The sequence below is a fragment of the Chiroxiphia lanceolata genome, chromosome 7 (assembly GCF_009829145.1).
Source record: "Chiroxiphia lanceolata isolate bChiLan1 chromosome 7, bChiLan1.pri, whole genome shotgun sequence".
NCBI classification, from domain to species: Eukaryota; Metazoa; Chordata; class Aves; order Passeriformes; family Pipridae; genus Chiroxiphia; species Chiroxiphia lanceolata.
The window spans coordinates 1,419,995-1,443,206 of NC_045643.1; the positions used below are offsets into that span (position 1 = coordinate 1,419,995).

The following is a 23,212-nucleotide window of genomic DNA, read 5'->3' on the forward strand; positions in this document are numbered from 1 at the left end:
TCTTTTTTTTTTTTTCCCAAATAAGTCCAATATCAGGAAGCAACCAATGTTGACTGAAATGACTCAATAATATTGCTTTAAATCTTTTTTTTTTTTTCCTTTCCTTCTACTGCTGCAGAAAAAGTTACTGGTGCCCACAGCCAGCCAGAGAATTCCAGGATGGTTTGGGCTGGGAGAGACCTTACAGTTCATCTCATTCCACTCCCTGCCATGGGTAGGGACACCTTCCACTAGCCCACTTCCCTCCAATCTGGCCTGGAATGAATGGATGGATGGATGGATGGATGGATGGATGGATGGATGGATGGATGGATGGAACTAACCCTTGAGAAGAAGACTTCAAGAGGAGAAAGCCAAGGTGGCCTCCATCATGCCCAGGGACCTGCCAAACACTTTCCACAGGAAAAACTTACATTTTGGACCCAAAACACCTAGAAAAGGCCAGGTCTTCACCATTCCAGCTCAAATCAGTCACCTGGAGCTGGAGAGCAGAAGGGAATGCTGAGCAAGGAAGCATTTTGCTGCTGGGATACTCTGAGTTCCTGTGTTGTGTCCTTCCTCCCTGCACAACCTCTGGACAGTCAGGAATGTTTACTCCAAGGTGTCCCTCCCTCGCCAGAGAATTCAAACAAATATAAAACCAGCTCTAAACTGGGAGGGGGGGCAGGGGGGAAGCTTTAGACAGGAAGGACCCTCCTCCAAAGGCAAATTTCCCTCATCCCAACACTCCTCCACAGTCTGAGGGGGGCTGGGGGCAGCTGGGGGGGGAGGAGGCAGGTTGGTGGGAGCCCCTTGTTAAAACCTTGGCAAGCACATCACTGGAAAAGCAAGGAATTGCCAAGAGGAGGAAGCTGCTAACGAGAAGTTGGAAGAAGGCAGGAAAAAGCAGTTTGGAAGGACTGTGGAAGCTCTGGCTGCCTCACGGGAGCGACCACCAGCATCTCCTGAGCCACAGGAGGGTGAGGGGACAGGGAGAGCCACCACCAGCCCTCCTGGCTAAAAGAGTTCATAATGTCTCCCCTTGGCTCATCTCCACCCCCTGAGCCAAACACAGGCACAGAAGGTGTGGAATAAGCAGCAGGGAGTGGGAAAAAAGGCAGGGAATGGGATGTTCTTCTTGGGAAGTACACGGGGTTGAGGTGGAGAACTGCCCTGACACAGAGGTGGCCCTAAAGGGAGGCTCTGAGGCTGAGGAGGCTCAGGCCAAGGATGAGGGCACTCAAATCAAGGTTCTGGGTGGGCCTGACACTTCCTAGGAAAAGCCTCCTAGGCTTTCGGATCTCATCCTGCACAAACACAGCTTGGAAGGTGAGGGGGGTTTAGTTTAGGATGTGAAATGTGCCCGAGGTCCCAGCCTGTCCTTTCGGGGATAAACACAACTAGGATAAGAAGTGGACTCTAAAAACACCCCTTTGGGAAGAGCAGGGAGTTTTCCAAAGGTAAACCTCCTCCCCCTCTGCCTTCCTGCCAAAATAACACAAATTTGGGGACAAACACCTTCCCTAAAAATAAATCTATCCATCTGGGGCTTTATTCTTTTTCCAAGGGAACTCTTTGTCTCTGGTCTGCTCAGCCAGAAGCTTCCCTGCTCTCCCAGTTTTCCCGGGTGCAGCAAACCTCAGGAGCAGCAGAATCCCTGTGGGATGCTCCAGGACTGGACCTGCACCATGGATGAGACTTGGATTTCCCCATTTTACCAATCCCCGGATAGATTAAATTCTTTAGGAGCAAGTCTTGCTCTGTCCAGACATAGGAGGAACACAAGGAGGAACAATTTTCATCTCCAGCTAATTTTCAATTATCCAAAATTCCAAATCTGTCCAGTTTTCATTTGGGCAGCACAAAGACTCTGTAGTAACATCTACTCCTGGGAGTAAATCAAGGAGAGGATGATACCAGTGACTCAGTGGATTAACGCCAGTGGAATTAATAACAAGGAAAAATCCCGCTTTTAACAGAATTTATGGTTTAAACTCCTCAATTTAAATAAAATAATGATTTAAAGAAACTGAACCAAAAACCTTGGGGCCACCCACTAACAAGTAGAGCCATAAAATCCATGGAATGTTGAGGGCTTCTGGGAACAATCCCTGGGACAGGTAGGATTGCCTCCCGAACTTGGGGGGCTTTTTCATGTTCCACACAGTCCCTGACAAAGAGCAGCTGGAACACCTGGAGGCCAGATGTGCACAGCTGGACGTGGGCTGCTGCTGCCCATCAATCCTCAGATTACATCACATTCCAGGTGCTGGACTTCAGGAATGCTTGGAAGGCCGGGCTGGAGCCAGGGAAGTGCAAGCTCAGGGGTTTCTTCCCCATGGAAATGTTGTGTCCCCTCTGCTTGCAACACCAGCCCTCACAGTCCCCTTGACCTGTTTGATGCCAAATTTTGGGAGAGACACCCCCAGAGCAAATCTGGGGAGAGATACTGGCATCCTGGAGCCAGGGAAGTGCAAATCCAGGGATTTCTTCCCCATGTCTCCTCTGCATGCAACACCCAGCCCTCATAGTCTCCTTGGCCCATGAGGTGCCAAATTTGGGGAGAGAGACCCCCCTGAGCAAATTTGGAGAGAGAGACTCCCAGAGCAAATCTAGGGAGAGAGAATCCCAGAATAAATCTGAGGAGTGAGACCCCCAGAGCAAATTTGGGAAGAGAGACCCCCAGAGCAAATCTGGGGAGAGACATTGGTATCCCATAGCCAGGAACAATTCCTCTGCGTGATTGACGTGATGGGAAGATGAGGTAGGTCCCCTCCACTCTGTGTTTGTACCACCTGAGACCCCAAAAACCCACCAGCACCCGCCTTGGAATTGGTTTATTTTGGGATTTCTCCTCATGGTGCAGCTTCACTGTCTCTCTCCGTGTAAAGGAGCTCAAGGGATTTTAGTTTTCAGTGGATTCATTCCCTGCAAAACATGTGGTCCTTGAGGATAGGACTCTGGGAAGCAAAACGCTGAGTGAGCCTTGGAGATGACTGCTGAAAAAGAAGACCCTTTTCATGGCCATTTGGAGTAGGAAGGAAAGTTTTCCCTTTGTTGCCGTGGCAAAGAGCCCCCGGGGCAGCTTCCCTGAGGCACAGATGGATTTAATCCTGCTTTTACAGGTATGGAGCTTCACAGAGCATCACAAAAAGCCCTCAGTGGGAAGAATTCCCTGGATTCCCAATCTCCTTGCCCAGTGTCACCACACCCAGGTTTTGGACTCCCATCCCAGGTGACATTCCCAGGTGTTTGCAGAGGAAAGGATGTTACTCCAGCATCATCCCAGCAGTCTTTGAAAAACATGCTCCTGAAGTTCCTTGAAGTCCTTGATCCCAATCCATCCTCCTTTCCTATGACAGCAGGTGATGGTTTTTTAGGATACCCCCAGGCTCTGAGTAAGGGTGGTGTTTAATCTCCCAGGACTCTGGGAAGGGATTGGACCAGGCCACGTCTCCATCTGGGATTAATCACCACAGCGTCATTAAAGTCAAGGGGCCAAATTCCCACTTGGAATAACCCACCTTCACTCTGCTACAGTCAAAAAAGCTGCTCTGATCCTGTTTTATGACAAGAGGAGCCCAACTCTAAAATATGTGGGATTGCCCTCGTGCACAGGGATTTATATTTTTATAGGACGAACAATCCTGCTGGGATAAGGAGCACTTGGCACAAAGTGAGGCTCTCTGGGGTGTGTGGGGCTGGGGAGAGCATCTCAGGTCATCTCCACTGGCACTTTGGGCACCCTGGACGGGACTGATGCCAAACCTTGTCTCTGGGAATGCTGCTGGTGACTTGGAATTTGAATAGGTTTGCACTGGTTGTCTGCTATAGCCTTGGGGCTCTTTCCCTCTGTTTTCCATGCTCTGGCAGCCACATCAGCAGGACACAAGCCTGGCAAAAGCCATCCTGGGTCCTGCATCTCTCCTGGGCCATTTCTTCCAGCCTTTACTCCAAGTACCACATACCCTTCTCAGGAAACTTAGTGAACTCCCCATCCACGCAGATGGAATGGCCATGCTTAGAATCACAGGCTATCCTGAGCTGGAAGGGACTTCCAAGGATCATCCAGTCCAGCTCCTGGCCCTTCCCAGGACACCCCAACAATCCCAGCCTGTCCATCAGAGCATTGTCCAAACACTCCCTGAGCTCTGGCACCGGTGCCCTGGGGAGCCTGGTCAGTGCCCGACCACCCTCTGGGGGAAGAACCTTTCCCTGAGATCCAGCCTGAGCCTTAAACCAGGTTTCAAAACCTTAAACCAAGCTCCTTAAAGCCAGGCCTTTAGATTTCAGCCTCAGCCCTTTCAGTTGTCGTTCAGGGTAATGAGCCCCTTCCTTCCCTGCCTTGGTGTTTGTGAGCAGCTCTCCCTCCTCTTTCCTTCCTCTCCTCCTTTCCTCACCAGCCTTTTCCCGAGGCTGTCTCTGCTTCCTGGGGGTGTCCAAGCACCTCCTGTGCCGGGCCAGGGGTTGGACTGGATGATCCTTCCAGCTCTGGGTGTTCTCTGCACGCAGCTTTGCCTCGGGAGCCCTCGGCAGGACGAGGCAAGGCTGGCAGAGGTTTTGGAGTATGCAGAGAAGGGAACTTAGGCTTGACCTTCCAGAAGGCTCACCCGGCTGGCTCTGGGTTTGGCATTTCCATGTGCAGGTGGGGCAGTTCATTCCCTGCTCCAACCTTTTGAGAGTTGGCTTTTTCTTGAGCAAAACTGATGGAGAGGAGCCAGAGTTGGGAAAAAATGTACTTCTGGCCAAGCTCTGGTGTGTGTTATGACATTCAGGACAAGAGGACGTGGCCTCAAGCTGCACCAGGGAAGGTTTAGGCTGGACATCAGGAGGAATTTCATCATGGAAAGGGTTGTCAGGAAATGGGCTGCCAAGGGGCCATGGGGTGGAGTCTCCATCCCTGGAGGTGTTCAGGAAACAACTGGAAGTGCCCTCAGTGCTCTGATCTAGTGACTAGCCAAAGGCTGGACTTGATGATCTCAGAGGTCTTTTCCATCCCAAAGGATCCTGTGATTGTGGGAAATTCCTCGGCAGGCTCTCACTGAACAAGTGCTTGGATGTTTGTGTTGGTTTGCAGCTCTGCTTGGGCACCTTGGGCTGTGGTGGCTCCTGGGGGTGGGGGGAGAGGAAGGCAACAGCAGAGGGGCTGAGCTGGCCATGGCTGAGACATTTGGTCTGGATTTTTGTGGGTTTGGATGTTGCCATCAGGATCCTGGTCTCCCGAGGAGATGGGAATATCCCACAGGTCCCTGTGCAGGCTCTGAGCAACCCTGAATCACTCCTTTTTCCAAGACTCATCAGCCCATCAGCGTGAGCTTGGCCAGCTGCTTTATGGGCTTTCCTGAAAGTATTCTGGGGCTGATGCCGGGCAGGGGAGTGGGAGAGGGATCCAGCCCTTACTCACAACCTTTTCAGCAACACATTTCCAGCCGGGATGGTGCTCTGAGCTCCCCAGGATGAGTTTCCCAACCCACTGCTCTGCTCCAAGAGCCTCCACTTCCATAAACCTCCCCCCTGCAGCTTTTAATTCCCAATGCAATGACTATCTAATCAGTTTGAAAATCTTATTTTATTCTGCTTTTATTCTTCCCCAGCTTTCTGTGCTGTTTTCCCATAAATAAATGACCCCCTTCACACTTTCCCATCCCAGTGCTGGATTTTATGGCTTCACAGGGGGTAAAATGAAGCTGACCACACCCTCGCTGCTGCTTTTCAAAGGGGACAAACAGACTCACTCCAAGTTCAGACTCTTGAAGGAAGAAACAGGCAGAGATGGAATCCCTCTGCTCGAGGAGCAGATAAGTCATTGTGTCCTTTGCTCCTCTGTGTTTAGTGGGGTATTTAATCACATGCCTCATGTCCAAACGTGGCTTTGGTGGGATTTAGCACATGCTCTGCTGAATCCCCAAAGCCCAGCAAGTGGCTCCCAGGAAGATGATTTGTGTGCAGCACTCGCACAGCAGCCCAGGAAAAAGCTCTGGAAAATTGCTGTGCACGGGCCTTCGGAGCCTCGCCATCCTGCCACAGGCAGACGTGTGCCTTCAGGGTTTTGGGGCTTCAGGGATGAAAGGAGCGGGTTAAGTGGAGATTTTCAAGCCAGTGACTCAGCTCAGCACCAGCTGGCTGGTCTTGTTTAGGTTTGCCAGCTGCAGGCTGGACTCGTTTGAACCTCTGAGCCTGAACTCCGGGAGGTTCCCACTGAGATAATAACCTGAGTTACTGCGGGACTGATGCAATCCCTGCTCTGGGGGGAGGAAGAGGAGCTCTCTTTGCAGCATCTGCTCCAAACAAAGGCTTTGTGCTTTGCCTTTGGCAGTGCTGCTCCTCTGGGAATGTCACGAGCTGTCTGGGATGGGCAGATCTGAGCTGAGCTGGTGCTCCTGGGAATCAGGGGCTTGCTCGGAAGTTGTTGCTGGGTTTCTCTGCTTGGGTTTGCAGTAAATCCCACAATGGTTTGGGTTGGAAGGGACCTTTAAACAGCATCTAATCCATGCCCCCCTGCCACGGGCAGGGACACATCCCACTAAACCAGCTCCAAACCCAGTCCAACCTGGCCTGGAATGTTTCCAGGGGCGATGGAAACATCTGATTGATGCCGACCTGCTCCTCTGCTCTGTCCAACCGAGCGTCACACGTGGGCTTGTGTTTGCAGCATAGCAAAGTGTTTCTCTACGTGTGGTGTTTGGGGGCTGGGTGGTACACTCTTGATTGAAAAGGAAGGTTTAAAGGCTAATTAGGGAATCAGATGGAATGCAGGGAAGGAAAAGGGGAGTTTTGGTCTGTCCTGTCTAGAGAAGTGTGTGGATTAAAATCCCAGAATGATTTGGGCTGGAAGAGACTTTTAAAGGGAATCTAATCCACTCCCCTGCCATGGGCAGGGACACCTCCCACGAGCCCAGGTTGCTCCAAGTCCTGCCCAGCCTGGCCTTGGACACTTCCAGGGATGAGGAAGTTCTCTATCCATGTACACCCGTCACGCAGCAGTAAATCACTAAATATAGGCGTGCGTGTATAGACATACATGGAATATTGTAAAGCTGGTGCTCATCCATTAGGGATGATCCAGGGAGATTTGGAGAGAGGCTCCTCTTCCCCCTGACCCTCAGTTCTTAGGAAATGCTCCAGTAGATGTGTTTTTACCACATCCTCACCTGAAAGGTAAATGGGTTCCTTGAATTAAAGGCTCCCTAAAACCAGCAGTTACTTAAATCAACATCAGTAAATGAGGGAATGCAATGCAGCTTTAGCAAAAGGACTCCAGGAGAGGGGCTGGTTCTTGTGGCTCAATTTTCAATCTTGTGGGACAATTTCCCTTAAGTTGGAAGGCGAAATGGGAATGCTGGGCCACCCTCCTCTCCTGGAAGTGCAGGGATGCGCCCAACAGGAAGCTTAACCTGACATCCCACACGCTTTGGCTGAACAAAGTGATCTCTGCCCTTTCTGTACTTATTTATATTTTCAGTTGCCTGCATAATCTGGCCCTCTAGAAAGTCCCTTCAGGAGGTCACACAGCTGAAATAATAGCTAATGGATTTTTCAGGAATGGTTTGGGGCTCATTAAAGACTTTCTGCCTTCCCTTCCAAGTGTTTGCAAGCTGTTCCCCAGCTGGGTAGGGCTGGAATAAGGAAGCTGGCACAAGTGTGCCACGTCCCAGCAGCTCTAGAGACTAAGGAGAACTGCTGGCATTGCTTCTCCATCCAGGGATAGATATCCTTATTCTGCTCCCATCACCTCACTTGGCTGTTTCATCTCTGGTTTGGGCCCTAAGTCCAGGGGAGGAGGCTCTCTGACTTCCCCAGTGTTGAACATCCAAACCATTTCTATGCCCCATTAATCATGAAATGGTTTGGCTTGGAAGGGACCTGAAAGATCTTTGAGCTCTATAAAAAGAACTGAGCTTATTCCTTTCACAGGAGCTGTTCCAGGCTCTGACTTCAGGAATTGGTGGTTCCCCAACTGCTCTGGGGGAATCTGGTCCCCTTTTCCATGTCTGTATGGGCTAGGATGGGATACTTAGTTTTTGGGGACTTCCTGCCTGGCCAGGGCGTCACCTCTGATGAGACCCAGCCAAGTCATCTTGAGGTTGAAGATGGATGCCCCAGGCACAGGAGAGCCAAGGGAATGCCTGTGGTCTAGTCCAAGGATCAGACAAGCCTCTGGAGATGGCCCAGGCCGTGCAGGGACAGCTCTGCCCCAGCTCATGTCTTCACTTGGACTCCCAGCTGTTCATTTCAAACCTGAAAATGTTGCTTTATCCCTGCTTATGTTGGTCTGGTATATTATGGATTTAAGTTTTTCCAAGAGATTCAAAGAGGAACTAAATGCTGAAGGCTCTTGGAGATGAGTGTAGGCTGGAATCCTCAAAAGGATCAAGAAAACTTGGTGCCTTTCAGAAAAATCTCAGCTCTAGAGGGGCCCTAAATGTCTTGGGCTTCACCCCTCAGCTCCAGTCTGTCCTTTCCCTAAAAACAGGTCAGAGGAAGGTGGTCCTGGCTGTTGGATGCCGAGCCCAGTGTCATGCTGTGGTGGGAAGTGGGCACTGGACACAGTGAGGGTTCAATAGTTTTATGATGCTTTGGCTCAGTGGGGTCAGACCGTGTCAGTCAGGATCAGACAAAGCCCTGGAAGGGGAGTTGGGAAACCATCTGGGGCAATTCTGACCTCCCTGGAGTTTGGTGGCAGCTGAGAGCTAGGAACATCCTGTGGGAGACCTTGGGCTGCTTCAGCTCAGCTCTGGGTTAAGGTTGGGACCAGGGAAAGTGAGGAAACCTTCCCAGGATCCCGAAGCCTTTCCTCCTTCCCTCTCTTTTGGGATGTGCTGTGTGAAAAGGATGTTCCTGGCCCTTTGCTGGGAGGCTTTCTGCTTCCAGCCTGGCTCTGTCTTGACCCTGGTGCTCCCCTTCACCCCATCATCATTCCCACAGCCTCTGGGGGATGCAGTGCTCTGTGATCTGCCCAGCAAAAAATTCCCCCTGTGAACAGGCTCCTCATGTTATCCTGGGGCCTGGGCAGGCTTTGGGATAAATCCCAGCCCGAGCTGCTCATTTCCCAGTCTCCAAGGCCTTTTACTTCCTCTGCTGTTGGTCTCCTGGGCTCCTTCTCCTGCTTCCTCCCTCTCAGCTCCCTTTGTTCTCTCTGGTGCTGTGCTCCGTTGCTTGTCTCTGCTGAGATGATGATCCCAGCTCTTGGATCAGATTCCCTCAGCTTTGAGCTGTGCCATCTCCCTGTTTTAGGCTCCTCAGCGTCCATCAGGCTCAACTCAACACCAGCAAGGACAGGGAGATGTGAGCAGCTCTCTAAAATATCACTTATGACTCTTATAAAGGCCCCTCCTCACACACAGTTTCAGTGTAATGCCTTATTTCATCAATTAATGTAGTATTTTTAATAGGTTTTATTTTTAACTGGTTGGTTTTTTTTTTTTAATAGGTTTCCACTATTTGGATTTTAGGTGGAAAACTTGAACACATGAACTTGGAGCACAATCCTGTCTCACTTCATGTCTGACGTTGTGGGGCTGGAAACTGCCTGGGAATGGGGAGGAACTGAGGGAAAATCACTCCAAGAGGTGTTTGGGTCTGAATTATCCACCAGCTCCCTCTGCCCTGAGTTTTGCATTTGTATGCTGACCAGAAGGGTGACTTTGGGGGTGTTTTTAAAGTATCCCCATCTCTACAAAACCCTTGGTGCTTTGTGATTTAAAGCATGCCTAAATATTTAAGGCAAGCCCGATGTGGGCAGGAAGTGCTTGCTCAGCAGTTTTCCTTTTAATCATTGCAGCTTTTGGGACTCCAAAGCCCCCTTGGCCACTTTGCAGGATTGTGCTTTAACCAGAGACCTTGGGATGGCTCTGGCCCAAGTGAACTCCTCGAGATCCTGGTGCAGAATTCTCCTGGTGGTGCCCTGAGATCAGCAGATCCGGCCTTTCTCTCAACTCCCACTCAGTGCCTCGAATCCCAGGGAAAGCTCCCCTTCCTCTGCTACACCCTCGGCTTTGAAGGAAAAAAAAGGATTCAACAGGATTTTTAGAGAGGGTGGGATGGTTCAGCCGCCTTCCAAAATTCCCAGGGCTTCCCAAAGCTGTTATTCCAGGCAGTGCCTGCAGTGCCAGCCCTCTCCAGAGCTTCCTTGCCGTTGATCCATAGGCAGACCTGCAGCCAAGCTCATCCTCCCGGGAATGCTCCTGTCTGCGATCCTGCTCTGAGCTCTGCCCCACAGCTGAGATGCCCTTTGCCTTCAACCTGGGGCTTCTAGCCCCGAAAGAACAGCACCCAAACTGCCCGGGGAGAAATAATTTGGGATATAATGCAACTCCAGGGAGCATCTGAGTGCACCGAGTGGGGGCTGGTGCCTGTTGAACTGGAGTCTTGCTATTGGTTTGAGCTCTGCTTTGTTTTTTCACTGCACAGCCTCTCGCTGCTTGTTTGGGAAGTTGTTCCTCCCCTTTGCTGCCTGGAGCAGATCCCAGAGAGCAGCACATCCTGCTCTTTTCATTATCTGCCCCACTAATGCCTTCTTTTTATTTTTCCCCCTCTCCAGGTCACTTGTTTTGGGTCACTTTATTCTCAGTTCTAACCCCACCGTGGGGTTTTCCAGCTTTGTTGCTTCTGTGGCTCAGGAGGGATGTTTTGTTCTCATTTATTAGTTTTCCTGGCCAGGATACAAAAGGTTAAACACTTTGGAGAAGCTTATTTACAGCTGAGGTAGGTTTCTAAATCAACAGTAGATTGGAGTGACTCACAGAGCTGCTTTAACCTTTTTCCTTCCGTTTTTGTCTCTCTCCACATCTGAAGGGCAACATCTGCAATTTAGATCTCTGGAATGAGAAGCTGTGAAAGGCATATAAATGTGGGTGCTCAGCCTGGCCCTGGTGCAGAGCTGGCTCCCATCTGGCAGTGCCTGGATGCCCCTGGGATCAAAGATCCCCTGGGCACCCTGGATTTTGAGGAGCTGTGGGGAAACGACCACCAAGGAGGAGGGTCTGGCTGGGCAGGCAAAATCCAGTCTGGTTGTGTGTGAATCCCTTCTCGACGTGTAGGAGGGTCCTGTCTGGTGGGGAGGTGGGGCACTCTAAAGTATTACAATTTGCTTTTTGGAGGAGAAACTGAGGCACCGAGTTTGCACAGGAAGGTTTTGGGTGGGAGCTGGGAGAAGGTTCCACCTGGTCCCTTCGTTCGGGTGGAGATGAGTGTGCCCAGGGTGGGCTGGGGGTGCAAGGAGAGCAAAGCCCACTGGCCCCATCACATCAGATGGTACAAAAGAGGTGGTAGCCTTAAAATTAGCCCAGAGGTTCTGGGATAAAGTGTCCCCACGAGGGACACGGGCTGGAAGGAGCTGGGAAGAGCAGGGCCAGCCCCCACATCCTGCGGCACTTTTGCTTCCCACAAAAACCAGCAGTGGAAAAGAGGCTGGAGATGGACGGAGGAGATGGGATCCTTCATGAAGCATCACCTCTCAGTTTGCTGTCCTTCAAACCCCCCTTTTTGTAGCGTATCACTACAGACCTCCCTTTTCCCCCACAGCAAAGCAGGGCTGAGACATTTCCACTCCCAAACCACACCCAAGCCCCTGCATTTCTCCTATTCAGCAGCATTTAGCGACTCCCTTCTAAGGAGTCTGTGGAATCAACCATGTTTTAAGGGTTGGCCCTTTTTATCCCTGACCCCAATACCTTCACTATGCTCCTCACAACTCTCCTGTGCAGTTTTTGGGCATCTCAGCTCCAAGGCTGGGCCACAACTGGATCTAATCCTAAACTGAGGTGCTGCAGCGCTGAAACCCTGTGGGGACAGCACCTCTGGGGGGCTCAGGTTATTCTCCTGCACCCCAATCTTTAGATTTTAAAGGAATTTTAGAGGAATCCAGTCCCTCAGCAAAGGCACTTTCTGGCAGACTCAGCAATCCAGCACCTCCTGTGCCTGCAGGGTTAGACCTGACCTGGGAGGCCCGGGAGTCTTTCTGATGTTTAGACCACAAATTACCTTGCTCTCCGAGCCTGCCAGCTCCTGAGGTTTTCCCTAATGAAAGGACTGGGCTGCCTGACCCACTTGGAGTCATCATTTCAAATTTGGGTTGTTTATTGAAGTGGCTGTTGATAAAGGAACAGAGCAAACCTGTGCTTGTTGTGTTTGGAGCTCATCTAATGTCTCCTATTAAGATGAGGGCAGTGCAGCTTTAATCATATTCCTACATAAACACAGCAGAGAAAATCATGAGGTTTCTTTATTAAAAAAAAAAAAAGAGAGTTTTTCTATATAAAAAAAGAGTTTTTCTCTATAGAAAGGCAGCTGTGACTGCAATGTGGTGGAAGCACCTCTGATGCCATGCTCTGGCCCTAAATTAAATAACCTGTTGTCTGTCCTGATGATCCTTAATGTGGGATGTACTCAGAGCAAAATTCCTTGCACCGGGCAGTGAGGCAGCTCCTGGCTGCTCCCAGATATTCCCTGTGCTCCCTGTTAGACACACACCCCTTGGATGTGACCTCAAACCCACCTTATTCTTTATTTGATATAGTTTATCCTGCCCTCTAGTGCCAGCAGATGCTGAGTCAGCAGGAGCTCCTGTGGTTTTCCACCTTTTCCATCAACCAGTTCTCCCTGAGCCTGGGAATCTGCTGACAGGATGAGGAGAGCTGCTAAATATGGGATGTTTGGGGACTGGGTACCTCAGTGCAGCCTTGGAGCAAAAAAACTGGTTCCTTGGAAGGATCTTTGGGAGATGTTTGCAAGGAAAATGAGCTTCCTAAGGGAAATGGGAATCCACGTGGCAGGGATGTGAAGGAAGGATTTTGGGAGGTCAGGATGAGCTTAAAATTAAACCTTGAAGCCTGGGGAGTGCTTGGAGAGGGAGGGGATGGATAGGGCAGGGATAACACCTGGAAACAGGTCTCTTGCTTTTCTCCTGAAGAAAAGGAGGATAATTTTCTGTTTCAAAAGGTATCTGGGAGCCTTTTGCTTTGTTACCCTTTGCCGGGAGGGAGAGGAACATCCTCCAGCCATTCCCTGGGATATGCAGCTCCTCAAATCTCCTCTGAGCTCATCACAACTCCCTCCCTCCTCCTGCTGTGCTTCTCCTGCCCTTTTTAAGACTCCCCCAGATGAGAGTTTTAGGATTTGCAGTGCCAGGCCACCCCTTGATCCCCTCTGTCCTCGGACCTGCTGGAGCTTTTGCCCAATTTCCTGGGTTATTCCAAGCTGTGGGGAGTGCCCAGCCCTGGACGGGAGGGGCAAACCCAGCCTTTTTGGGCTGAAAGCAAGGCTGCAGAAAACGGAAAAACAGCCTTGTACAAGTCTCCTCCCTCCTCTCTCTCATCTCGGATCAGAAGTTGGGGAAGGGGACGGAGGGGAAACACCACAACTCACAGAGCCCCAGAGGTCGCCCCTGGTTCTGCTGGGAGCACTCTGGGGCAGGTTTTGGGGTGGCTTTGTCTCTTTAAGGTGTCTCCCAGAGGGAGGATCAGCCTGATGTGATGTGGCAGCTCTGGTAACTCCTCTTGGCTTTCAGCACAGCCCTTGCTGATCACACAACTTGCTAGTGAAGAAGGTCCAGCTGTCCAGGCCTTGGCAGGGATCCCCACCCTCTGCTCGCTGCCAAATCCTCTCTTTCTTTTTTTTTTTTTCATTTCTTTTTTTTTTTTTTAAATATATAATAAATGCTTAGTTTCCTAACAGACTGGGAGTGGAGCAGCCTCCTCTGCCTCCCAGCCCTATGTGATGCCTCCTGGACCTGCAGGAGCCAGGGCTGGCGGTGCTACATCCCTGTGTGGCGCCAGGATGTTGGCAGCCAGGAAGATGGAGAGCCCACATTCCAGGGCTTCTGTCCTGCTGAGAGGTGCTGGTGGGGGGGATCAGGGTTAAGGGTTGGGGTCCCAGCAGTGCCTGGTTGGGCTGGAGCCTGCCCAAGGGTGGTTTGGCATTCCCAACTGTGGGCATTCCCAGGACATGGCTGGTTCATGTGGACATTGCTCTTTGTTGTACCACCGGACCAGCAATTTATTTTCTGTAGGAGCAGGGATGAGTGGGCTGATCTAATAAATGTACTTGGGACTTGCCCATGGACCTCAGGCATTGGGGTGTGTGGGGAAACCTTTCTAATTACAGCAGAAAATGAGCCATTAATGACAGAGATGAGAACAACAAACCAATATGAAAAAAGGGGGGTAGATCTGCAGAGCATCGCATTTAAAGCTGGGCATTTTTATCCCTGATTCTGACATGATTATCCTGAAAATCGTGTGATTCTGTGATTATTCCCAGCTAAGGAATAGCTACAGTTTTCCAAGCCATGTCTGTTCCCTCAACAACTTAAAAATATTTACCTTTTGCCACTGGTTGAGAGTGAAAGAAAAATATTTACCTTTTGCCACTCATTGAGAGTGAAAGTATCGCCTGGTTTACAAAACAGCAGGGCTAGGGAGAAAAACTTTGGGATTAACTAGTGAAAATCAGCGTGTTTTGAGCTCCCCATTCAATGCTGAAAATGGTCCCGTGCATCCCCAGCCCTCTGAGCACCCTGGGGGTGCCTGGAATTATATTTTTGGGTCCTTTTGTGGTGCTTTCCACTACTAATTTCCCTGGCATGAACACATAAAGCCGTGTACTCCTTACAACTCGCTCACGGGGTTGGTTGTGTTTTAAATTTCCAAGGGGAAAAGCAAAGGGATGCTTTTATTTCCCTTGCTCTCGAGGCACAAATGGCGATTTGAAGAATTCCAAAAGCCTGAACCACTTCTCTGCCCCAAAATCCAAGTGAAAACTCAGCTCATCCCAGCGAGGAAGGCGAGGAGGATGCGGACACTCCAGCTCCCTTCTTACAGCCAACCTTGCAAAGCCAGGCAGGATAAAACAGATTATTTAATGCTGGTGGTCACAGGGATCTATGAAACAACTCTTCTCGTGGCAAAAGGTGAAAAAATTCCCGTAAAATACCAGGTTGTTCAGTGCCTAAACACCTCCCCGGAGCGGGAAGGGAACGCGGAGATCGCAGGGACGATTCATGGCAGCAAAAAGGAGCTCTGAAATTTCCTGAGCTCATCAGGCCAAATAATTCGGCAAAATGCAGAAAAATATGCAGAAGAGCCATCTTATCTAATGTGTAAAAATACAGATTGATATGTTGCATGCACATTTTTTTTTTTTTAAAGACTCTTTTTTATCTCATCTGGCCTGTTTTTATCGTGTGGTTTTGTGCCCCGGTAACTGGGAAGTTTCCGTGGGGGTGATTCCCTGGTATTCCCAGAGCTGAAAACGCTCTGCTTCCAGGCAGATATTCCTGCACAGGCTCCATTCCCACCCATACCACGCTGTGGAACCCACTGGTGCCCGTTGGGCGAGCTTGCTTGTGTATTTAGGGGGAAAAAAGACTTAAAATCACACGAATTGGCCCCAAAAGTGCCTGTGGGATGTAATTTGGGGGCTGTGTGGCTTGGCGGCAGCGTGGGACACTCCCACGAGGGACAGGGAGGCAGGTGCTCAGTTTAAACATATCACAAACCTCTTTTCCCCATCCCAAATCCTTTAATTCTTGGCTCACTGATGCGTTTTGTTGAATTTCCATCCTGAGCATGTCCAGGGTGGGATTTTTGTGCTGCAGGACGAGCATCCGGAGGGTGATGGCACAGGGGTATCAGGATGCTGCAGTTTAGAAGGATCAAACTCCTTTCCTGCCCTCAACAAGGTGGTTTATCTTTAATTACCGGTGGCAAGTTCTTTGCTGGGAAGCATCTGCCCGTTCACTTTTCTTCTGAGCCTACGATCTTATTTTTTTTTTCCCTACCATCCCTGTGATTTTCTGAGCTCCCCCTCCCAGCCAGGAATTCCTTCTATCCAGCCTTATCACACAGTGAGATTTCAGCACAATGGGCATAAAACATGGCATAAGGATCAGTCTGAAATGTGCATTTTTGTGGCTCTGCGAGGTCCCTCTGGCAGATTAATTTTATTAAGAGCTTGCTGTTGGGGACACTGGATGTGGATGTATCAGGGAAGCCCCCCCAGCCAGCCAAAATGCTGCTTTTTGCATGAAAGCCACTATCTCTCAGCCTACCAGATTTTCCAGGCTGGATTCACTGATTTTTTTTAGCCTCAGTGCAGCCCTGATTCCCCCCCATCTCTCTCTCAGCAGAGCAATTAAGTTTATTTACATTTAAGCACAAACACATGATTTTTAAAGGAGGCCTCAACAGCTAAAACCAAAAGCATAATCAGATAAATTACTGCAGGAGGGGTTTTGGTGGCTAAATTCATCCCAAAGCTAATTCATACTTTCTGAAGTGTGTGTCTGGCAGGTCTAATATCTCTAAAGGAAATGGTGAAGCTGCTTCTTGGGGGTGGCAGCAAAACTATCTTATTAGGAATTCAATTAAAGCTAGTCTAGGCTCACTGGACCTCTTCCAGTAAATATATATCAAGCTGAACCAGTGGACATCTGTCTCTTCTCTTCCCCCCACCCTCCTCCTTTTTCTCTTTTCCAAGCTGTGGTTAAAGGATGGAGAAGAAAAGCTGGGAGAACAGGGAGCTTTGAGTTCTCCATGCAGGGCAGGAGGGTTGTTTTCTGTTTGGGTGTCTGACCACTCTTGGGATCTGTGGGACAACGGGTCTGCCCGCAAAAGAAAGCCCAAATCACCCAAGGCTCACAAAGGAAACTCATGGCAGAGGTCTGGGGGTGCCCAGTGCCCCTTTCCCAGGTGGATCCCGGTGAGGAATCCGTGCCACATTTCCCGGTTTCGTTTTGGAGGGTTAAATCCAAACAGCTTTTCCTCCCCCCCACCTAAAAGGCTCAGACCATCGCGACAAGTCAGGGATCTAAAAGGCCACTCTGTCAGCAAAAGGGCTGAGCAGTTGTTGGTGCTTATTGAATATTTTTATGGAAGTGGAAACAAAAACCTCCCTGCCCCATTTACACCCTCCTCCAGCACAAACCTGTCTCCAGGTTCCTGCTGCTGCTTCCCTTGGTGTGATACTGAGTTATTTTTACCCCCTTTCCCAAGGGAAAACCCTCCTTATTGCTAAAACCCCAAAACCTCACACTCTCGGAGTGACAGGTCACGGATAAAATTCACAGGGGGATCTTCTATTTTACCAGTCAAGCCCCCAAAATTCCCTGCTTTCAGGCAGGAGGAGAAGCACATCCCGAAGGGCTGCCAGAGCCCCGATTCCCACCTCTTTGCAGGAGGAGGACAAGGGAACCGCGCAGCTGCCACCGGGTTAAAACCCCCACCAGCAGGCACCTCATCCCGCTGTTTTTCATCCCAGTGGTTCCCGGGTCCAGCAAGGAAGTGGTTAAAGTGATGGGTAAGGGCTGCCCCGCTTTGATTTATTGGCTGGCTGAGTTAATTTGCTATTTGTGTGTGATTAGTTGTTGTTGCTGAGTGGTCATCTTCCCCAGCTACAAATCTAATTAAACTCCGGGCTGTCTGCTCTTGGGTCTGATTTTATTTTATTTTATTTTTTTTTAAATCGCTGGCAAATATTTCTGCTGTTTTAATTCTTGAGAACTAATCATTAATTAGCACGAGGCTGCTGGAGGGTTTCTCGGGTTTTCCTCGCTTCCAAATTTGCCTAAAGAAGCAAATGAGGAGCAGTGGGGACTCCCCAGCCAGCTGAGGTGTTTGTTGGGATCACCAGAGAGCAAGGAACAGCTTTTTTTTCCCCTTCCCAATTTTCTGCAAAGCCTGGGGAGGGGGTTAAAAAGCTCCCTGGAATATCTGCTTCTCCCAGTCCCCTGATGACATGTCGAGCTCGCCGTGTTTCGGAGTTGTGGTGCCGTCCCTTTCCACCATCCCACCATCCCACCATTCCTACGGCTCCAAAGCAGGACATAAATTCTGGAGTTTTCGGGCTTGGAGGTTTCAAAGTCGTGCTGAACCACATGGAAATGATTCTCAGGGCTACAGCTATAAAATTAATTATGTTGCTGGGGGGGAAAAGTGATATGAAATGTCCCCACAAGAGATTTCGGCGGCGGTTCCAGGATCTGTCCCAGCTCTGTAAGAGCCCGCTGTGATCTCCAGGGCTCGTTTATCATCGCTACCTAGAACTCCATGAAATATGCCCCCCAAAAAGCACTAAAGGCAGGAATGTGAGGGGAGGTTGCAAAGGAGAAGCGTTTCGATCTTTCCCTTTGTTTTCACGAGGATGCTTTGAAAAGCAGAGCTCCTCTGCGGAGCCGAGCGGGTGCGAGGATGACTAATTTGGAGACAAATTAGGTCTACTTAGCCCAAATGTCTGCCTTGAATGTTCCCTTAATGACCCTTCAACGCACATCTCTCCCGATAGGACTTTCCACCGCAGCCCTGCCTCGGGCAAATTAAGCAACAACATGTTTTTACCGCTTTTTCTAAGCGGTCCTTTGGTTTTGATTCAACTTTTTCCCTTCCCCGTGCGTGTCTCCAGCTCTTTCTGATGGTAATTCATTTATTTGTGTCCGGGCCAAGGCCGATTTGTCTTTTTGCGTGTCTCCTTCTCCGGAGCATTTTCCTTGCACCCTGTTTTTCAGAGATCCCTGAGCCTGAGCGTTTTTTTGGCTGACTCGCAGCGTGGTTGGTGTCTGCTGGGTAACAGATTTATCCTTTCCCAGGGAACGACACGAACGTAAACAGAGGCTCCAAAATGCCTTTTGCTGGGCTTTTAAATGCGCTGAGATGAAAACCCCCCGCTACAAGCCCATTAATGTAAATACCAAACTTTACAATCCTTCCTGTCAAGGAAACTTATTTACATTTTTTGAAGGATGCGTCGAAAAAAAAATAGGGCTTTTGGGACAAAAAGGGCTTAGTTCCAGTGTCACTACACCCCCAGCTCACTGTGCTGCTCTCAGATACTCTAGAATTAGGTTTTGTTCCCAGGGCCAGCAGAGATAACATCTGTTTGCTTCTTTAAGGAGAAAATGAAATAGGATGCTGGTGTTTTATACTGGAAGCAGCCCTGGAAGCCTGAAGGGGCTGCGGATCGAGCACACACGTTGCATGTGGCTTCTCCAGCAGGGAAAAGATGGGAAAGGTGTTATTAATGCCGATGCCAGCCCAGGGGAGGCAGAGTGTTCATCCCCAGTGAGGGGGGTGTTGGCAAACTGGTCTTACTGGGGCGGGGGTTAGAGCTTCGTTGCCCTTTACGCTTTGCTCGTGGTCCTGACATCCCAGCTTTTCCCTACTATCAGGAAACGTAATGTCTTTTTTTCCGAGTGGGTGGTGGTTTTTTTTTTTTCAGTTTAGAACATCTCGAACGTTTTGAAAGCGAAAGAGGGAAGTGGCTGCGAGGGGAAGGGGCGCAGGTGCCGCCAGGAGGATGGGCAGGTTTTGGGGGTGGGGGGGAGGAAGGCTCAGCTCAAACATCCCATTGCAGCCCTTGAAGTGCAAAGCTGCGCCTGTTTCTCCTGAAACTCCAGGAGTGAGCTGTCTGAAATTCCGTGGAGCAGAACAGGAAAAGCTCTCGTGGCCAGAGGAGCGACCTGCTGGCGCTCGCAGGGGCCAGGTGGCATTTTCCCAGTTCCCAAGGCTCTGATTTTCCAATCAAAAAACCTCCTCTGCTTTTTATTTCACTCACAGCTCAAGAGGAATGACTGTTCCTCCGAGGAGAAAACCTTTCCTTGCTTATGTCTCCCCAAAACCAAGGGAAAAGGGAGGGTGGCAACGCAGTCTGACTGGTACCCATTCATGCTCCTTACTCCCTAGGAAAGGCAGGAGCTGATCCCGAATTCAGACAGCAGATCCTGAATTCAGACAGCTCATTCATGCTCCCTACTCCCCAGGAAAGGCAGGAGCTGATCCTAGATTCAGACAGGAATTTTGCCTGTCGAGGCTGCGTTTGCTCCCGCGTTATCCGTGAAAACTCCTCTGACCAGGACAGCCCTGTGCCAAAGTCCCTGTCCCCCCCACCCAACTGAGTTTCCCCGTTTCAGGGCACTCCTGGAGGCTCTTGGAGTGCTTTTGGCCCTGCTGGCAGAGGGGGTTCATGTGGCCACAAGCGCTCGAATTTGACACCGCTCCGCACCAGGCCATTTGTCAACAGCGTTTTCAACAGTTCAACCGCACGCGTGTTCCCGCTCACACAGCCACGGGAGAGGGGGGAACTTCAGCAGCTGGGGAAAACGACCCCTGGAGCAAAAACTGCCTCGGAACATCAAGCTGGAAGTTGGGTTATGGCGGGTTCTCCTTCCCTCAAAATCGACCCAAAACGTGCCAGGCTTTAGTTCTAATTTGTGGGTTTTTTTCGCTCGGTTCGTAATTTCGCTCCCATCTAAAATCTGCCCCATCAGAACGATCTCGACAATCATTGAGGCCATGATCCTTTTTAAATCTAGTTTTCAAAAGCAGGTTTTGCTCTGTCCTGTGTGACAGGAGTGGTTGGACATTAGATAACAGATTTTTCAAGCCATCCTTGGCTTAATGGCAACACATCATTTGGGAAACAACAGAATAAATGCATTGTCCCAGCCCAGCACTTTGCTACTCAGCCAATCTAAACTGCTGAAGAAATATGTGTTTGGGACATTTTACATCTGTTTTTGACAAGAAGCCTGGGTTTTTGCGTGTGGTTTTTTTTTTTTTTTTTTTTTTTTTTTAAATCTGGTTGCTGCAGTTTTTTAGCCAGATTAGCACGGGAAAAGGCACTCTGCTTTATAAACCAGGCTTAGCTTGATAAAAACCCACTCGACTTGGGCTTTTTGCAGATGAAATGAGGGCACGGCGGGCAAAAAATAAGAACCTGGCAATAGCCATAAACCCCACGACAGCAGAGTCACCTATTTAGATAAAAGTTGTCCACAGGCAGCTTGTGCAGTGGGTAGAATAACTAATTTTGAGACAGACTAACATTTTGGGGGTCCCAAAGGTCCACCATAAGGTGGACACCTTAACTGCGGCAAATCCCAAGCTATCTCAGGATGTGGGGGAAACATTTACTTGCAGTGGTTTCTCGAATGGTTTGAAGGCTGTTTTACACCCCTAAGTCCTGGCTGAACGTTTTTCTTCAGCCTTTTTAAAGCAGGTACTGCAGTTGCATCAAGTTTTTTTGCCCGGGGTTTATTTTGTGTTTGTTTAAACCGGCCGTTTATTGCTGCTCAAACAACGATGGATTTGTCCCTTTAAAAAAGCCCCACCAATGGGCTGGGTTAAACTTTTCAGTTCTCCACATGATGAAATTATTTCATTTTTGCATTGCCAGGGTGGCGGGGGAAATTTCCCTTTGGAGTGTTTGCTTGGTGAAATGGGCTCGTGGGCTCTGGTTTATGTTCTGAGCCCAGACAGCAAAGCCCGGCTGACACAAGGCAGAGCTGCTCTGCTTAATTAGCTGGAGATGAGGGTGTTATTAAAAGCCTTTTCCCCCCCCTCCTTTCTTACTGTTTATTCCTCCCTCCCTGAATATTACAAAGGCAGCTGAAGAGGAAGTAGTTTTCTGCTAATGGAAAACCACGAGGAAGAATTTAGCGAGGAGAGTAAATAAGAAACTCCGTCCAACACCAGCCGTCGCTTCACTGGGGCACTTTGGGGAAGGGAAACCGGACAAATCCAAAAATTTAACGAAGTTTCTTCTATCTTTGGTTGCTTTTTGTTGTGTGAGGGGGAAGGGGCACAGCCCAGGGTTGCAGCTGACATCTGCTACTCGTTTCTTTTAAGAGAAACGCAACCTAGGGCGAACTCATCGCCGAGCCCCGTGTGGCTCCCGGTCCCCCCAGCCGGGAGAGGATGCGGCCACTGCAGGACTCAACACCGGGTTTTTTGGGGTGCAGGCACCCCTGGAATATGGCAGCAGCTGTTTCAGATCCGTCCCCTCGTCAGCCTCTCGTGCTGATCACCTTTCCCTCTCCAAACCCTTCCCCGAGGCAGCGCTTTCTGGCAAATCTCACGCGGCGACGTTTTCCCCCTCTGTCCCTCATCATCCAACTCTCCACGTCGGTCCCCTCTCGCTTCCCCATCCCCACAGAGTGAAACCACGCTGATTTTAATTTACTTTTCTCCCCCCAAACGGGGCAGGTCTCATTTTTGCCCGCCTGGAAGTTTCGCGGGCGCAGGGGGGAGCGGGAGGGACCGACACAAACCAACCCCTTCGCCCCCCGGCATCCCCGTGCCACACCATCCACGCCAGCCATCCCCAGGGCTGGGGAAGGGCCAAAACCACACAGAGCATCATCCAGGAGAAGAGAAACAGGTACCTACCCCGGGGGCAGCCGGTGGCTAGTGGGAGGCCGACATGGACCACGCTCCCTCCATCCTCCACACGGAGAAGGCATAACTGAGCCTCTCGTGAGCCACGTAACTGCAGCTCGTCATCTTACTGTCCATCTCGTCGCTCTGTAGCACCTGGTAGAGGAAGTCTATGTACCTTGCTGCCAGCTTGAGGGTCTGGATTTTACTCAGTTTGTCCGAGGGCAGCGTGGGGATGATTTTCCTCAAGGCGGCAAACGCTTCGTTGAGCGACTGAGTCCTCTGCCTCTCTCTGACGTTGGCCAGGATCCTCTGGCTCTGCAGTTCTTCGTAGGATTGGGAGCTGGGACTGGACTTCTTCCCCCTCTTGCCTGGGTTGGGGCTGCCATCTTCGCTGGACTTCTTACTGTATCTTCTCTTCCTGCCAAATCTCTTTGGCTGCCTTTCCAGCTCCTCTTCACTGGTCCCCAAGCTATCCACTGGGGAAACAGGAGAACTGGAGCTTTCTTCCATGCTTTCTGCAAGAAGAGGAGGGGAAGAGCTTTTCCCCCCCTCCTTATGTTATGTGAGTGTGTGTGTGTCTTAAATGTGCTTTAAATTCCTGAGACAGATCCTTTGGAAAAAACAGGAGGACTCTTTTTCTCTCTCTTTTTTTTCCCCTTTTTTTTTTTTTTTTTTTTTTTTTTTTTGCTGACCAAACGTTTTCCAGGTTGCTCGAAGGGCTCTTATTTCAAGGACCGGGGTTGTGCAAAAAAATTGAGGTCTCGGAGAGAGGAAGTTATTCTAACTTTTTGGAAACTTTAGCTGAGCTCAGTTGCTAAATAGTTGTCAGAAGTGAGGGAGGTGCGGGGCTCCCTCCTGATTGGCCACTCAGGTCGGTGGGAGGAAGGCTTTTCCCCTGCTAAACTTTCACAGTTTTATGTTACACTTAACTAAAATCTTGGGAATGCACCTCGAATAAAAGATAGCTGGCCTGTGCCACCCCCTGCCCCCGGAGATGCTGAATCTGCAGGACCCCTCCAGCACAGCCTCCCCCCCGCAAGGGTTTTTGGGGTGCTGTTCTCCCAATGGTCCCATTCCCAGATCTG

The 23,212-nt window shown here is 50.0% G+C and overlaps 1 protein-coding gene across 3 annotated transcripts in view; it reads right to left on the minus strand.

The window, feature by feature from the left end:
- TWIST2 (twist family bHLH transcription factor 2) overlaps window positions 1-22,818 on the minus strand; it is a 30,036-nt gene extending 7,218 nt beyond the window's left edge. The window contains exons 1-3 of one of the 3 annotated variants that reach the window (XM_032693325.1): window positions 22,137-22,818; window positions 16,552-16,555; window positions 2,243-2,253 (exon numbers count right to left, since the gene is read on the minus strand). In XM_032693325.1, coding sequence (XP_032549216.1) covers window positions 22,155-22,637 — 483 coding nt within the window. In that variant the 5' untranslated portion in view covers window positions 22,638-22,818 and the 3' untranslated portion in view covers window positions 2,243-2,253; window positions 16,552-16,555; window positions 22,137-22,154. Of the gene's footprint in view, window positions 1-2,242; window positions 2,254-7,046; window positions 7,131-16,551; window positions 16,556-22,136 lie in introns of those variants that run through there. The other 2 variants (XM_032693324.1, XM_032693323.1) reach the window with 2 other exon arrangements.
- Window positions 22,819-23,212: the final 394 nt, after the last annotated feature.